This window comes from Neoarius graeffei, chromosome 13, assembly GCF_027579695.1.
Source record: "Neoarius graeffei isolate fNeoGra1 chromosome 13, fNeoGra1.pri, whole genome shotgun sequence".
In the NCBI taxonomy this organism is placed as follows: domain Eukaryota; kingdom Metazoa; phylum Chordata; class Actinopteri; order Siluriformes; family Ariidae; genus Neoarius; species Neoarius graeffei.
In genome coordinates this window covers 60,535,231-60,537,726 of record NC_083581.1, presented here as the reverse complement: position 1 = coordinate 60,537,726, position 2,496 = coordinate 60,535,231, and the positions used below count along the sequence as shown (strand labels likewise).

At 36.7% G+C, this 2,496-nt stretch overlaps 1 protein-coding gene across 1 annotated transcript; it reads right to left on the bottom strand.

The window, feature by feature from the left end:
- Nucleotides 1-617: 617 nt before the first annotated feature.
- LOC132896224 (uncharacterized) lies at nucleotides 618-2,496 on the bottom strand. Its single transcript, XM_060936956.1, has 2 exons — nucleotides 2,473-2,496; nucleotides 618-2,027 (listed from the first exon to the last, which is right to left on the bottom strand). Exon 2 carries the CDS (start codon nucleotides 2,021-2,023, stop codon nucleotides 1,250-1,252), a length of 774 nt encoding a protein of 257 aa, XP_060792939.1. The 5' UTR covers nucleotides 2,024-2,027; nucleotides 2,473-2,496; the 3' UTR covers nucleotides 618-1,249.

Below are 2,496 nucleotides of genomic sequence, written 5' to 3'. Positions count from 1 at the left end.
AACTTTGCCAATTCTGGTTCAATTGGCCTCAAATTTTAACAGCATGTATGGAAACAGGTCAAAATTTTATGTTTAATGTTTTTATCTTATTAGGTATAGAAACGCCATTCACTGGAAAAGAAAAGGCGTTGTGTGTGTTAGAGTACGCTCGAACACAGTCGAACAAGACTGTGCAGTGTGCATTTATGAGAGAATTCTCTAAAAATGCAACAAATGCAGTGCAGACTTGGACATGGAACAAAAAGTTCAAAGAAGAAGGCTGTCTGTGTGTCCGTGTCTCAGGCGGCACGCATTTTGAAAATTTGTGAAATCGTTCATGGAATCCACATACCTTTGAATTTCTCAGTCAAATTTTGAGGAATAAATCTTATATTGCTCAACATTAAGCCTGTTCAGTTTCATTTGCCTAGACTATGTAGTTTCTGGGATATTTACATCTCAAATAATATCAATTTTTTTGAAAACACCGTGTATTTATTAGATAGATAGATAGATAGATAGATAGATAGATAGATAGATAGATAGATAGATAGATAGATAGGGTACATTTCAAGTGTTGAAAGAAAACAAAATTGGATTTTTTTCCATTAAACATTTTTTTTTTTATTGTCAGACAGCACACTTCAAATTTAACACTACAACTATTTTCAAACCTTACACCTGTAAGGCTAAGTATTTATTCAAAAGAACAGAAAAATCTGTCACCTCTGTTGGAGACGAATTCAGTAAAATATGTATATTTAGCAAACGTAATCAATTTTAAATCCTGTTTCCCCAAGACAACTTTTGTCTCTATATTCACTAAAGCAACTTTAAATCTGATAAGATTGAGACCTTTTGTTTTGAAGTAACAAACAAAACCATTCATCTGACGAGTTCCCAAGATGGTGTGCATTTAAAAAAAAAAAAACCTAATAAATGAATGATTTCTTTTAATTTCATGTTGTAAAAATAGTATTCGTTGTAACAACATCTGATAGGTTCTTATTTTCAAATGTATCATTTTAAAAGCAAATCTTAAACAGAATTGACACTGATGGCATACAGAGTTAATATGACTAACAGAATTGACCACCCATATCTTGACTCAATAATTTTCAAAACTGTGTTAATGTACTTTAACCATTTTAAACCATTTCAAATGTATTCCAACCATTCTAAAAACAACCCCAAACATTTAATTATAACAAGTAAACCTGAAGTGTACATTGTATCATGCATTACTGATCTGGCCTAGCCTTGATGCCAATCACTCACTAGCAATTTCTGCCCATATTTTCTTGTTAATTTCGACATGTCGTGACGTCACTCTGGTTGGTTGCGGGATGAATCTGAGGATATCATCAAAAAGATACCACAGCGTATCCTCACGCACTGGCCAATAGAAGCGATTTACCCCCACTTTATGCATGCACGTGACCTTTGCATGGGTCTCATTGACCTCGACAATTGTCCCAGGATAAATATCATCATCGTATTTGACGACACACCACTGTCCAATGACATCTTTGCTTTCCCAATTTATTTCTTCAATTGTCTGTTCTTGTTGATCTGTGATGTCAGAAAGGATGGGCTGAGTATCTGATTCAGCAGTGGCAGAAAGCGTGGGTTCCACTTCAAATTCAAACATGTGTGTGTTATGACGACATCCATACTCCAGAATCTGCTTGATTGAGCAGAGACAACAGATGTCTCTGTAGATGATCTTTCCTGGTGTGAAAGTGATCATCTGATGGAGCCTCACTGTTGATGGAACTAGAGGGAGTCGCTCTGGCATTTGCAGTGGTGTCATCTCCACAAACTGCTGCCTTCTTGCTCTGCACCTCTGCTGCGCCTCTCTCCAATACCTACGCTTGTACCTTTTCTCCCTTTCATCCAGATCAGCGACTCCGCTTGTTTGCCCTGCATTTTTCTTCTTGTGCCACCTATTTCTGTCCTTTTGTAAATTTTCTGCCCTTTTTACAGGGTCGGCATCTCGCCGTGCCCGGTACTGCCGTTGCCTTTCTGCTGCTGACAGCTTCATCTACCTAGAATAGAAATTATTCAATTTCTTTAACCTGGAATGGTATACCACACATGTAGCCCTTACATTAAATGACCCAGAATCTGTAAGAAACTCAAAACAAACAATGTAGCATGCTTCAATGCAGTCGGTTACATCTGACTCTGTTAGTCACCGTCAACTCTGTTATCGTTAAACTGGCTATCCATTAACAGAACTGATGATAACAGAGTCAACATTTTCCACCATTTTGTGTCTTAACTCCACATGCTAACCTCAAACTAGCTACCAAACGACATGTATAAAAACAATGTTATGGATTTTGGTCACATTATTGTTTTTTTTTTTTTTTTAAAACGAGTGAGAGATTCACTCCAATATCACAATAACAGATTTGACGAATAATTAACCTACTGTTGGTGTATCCTCAACATTTTATACAAATTAATGGGAGAAGAAACACAACATACCTCAGTGCCTTTCTGAAGTTTCCC

What these genes read in the sequence shown, in the direction of transcription:
- LOC132896224 (XM_060936956.1), bottom strand. Translation starts at nt 2,023, where the DNA reads ATGAAGCTGTCAGCAGCAGAAAGGCAACGGCAGTACCGGGCACGGCGA.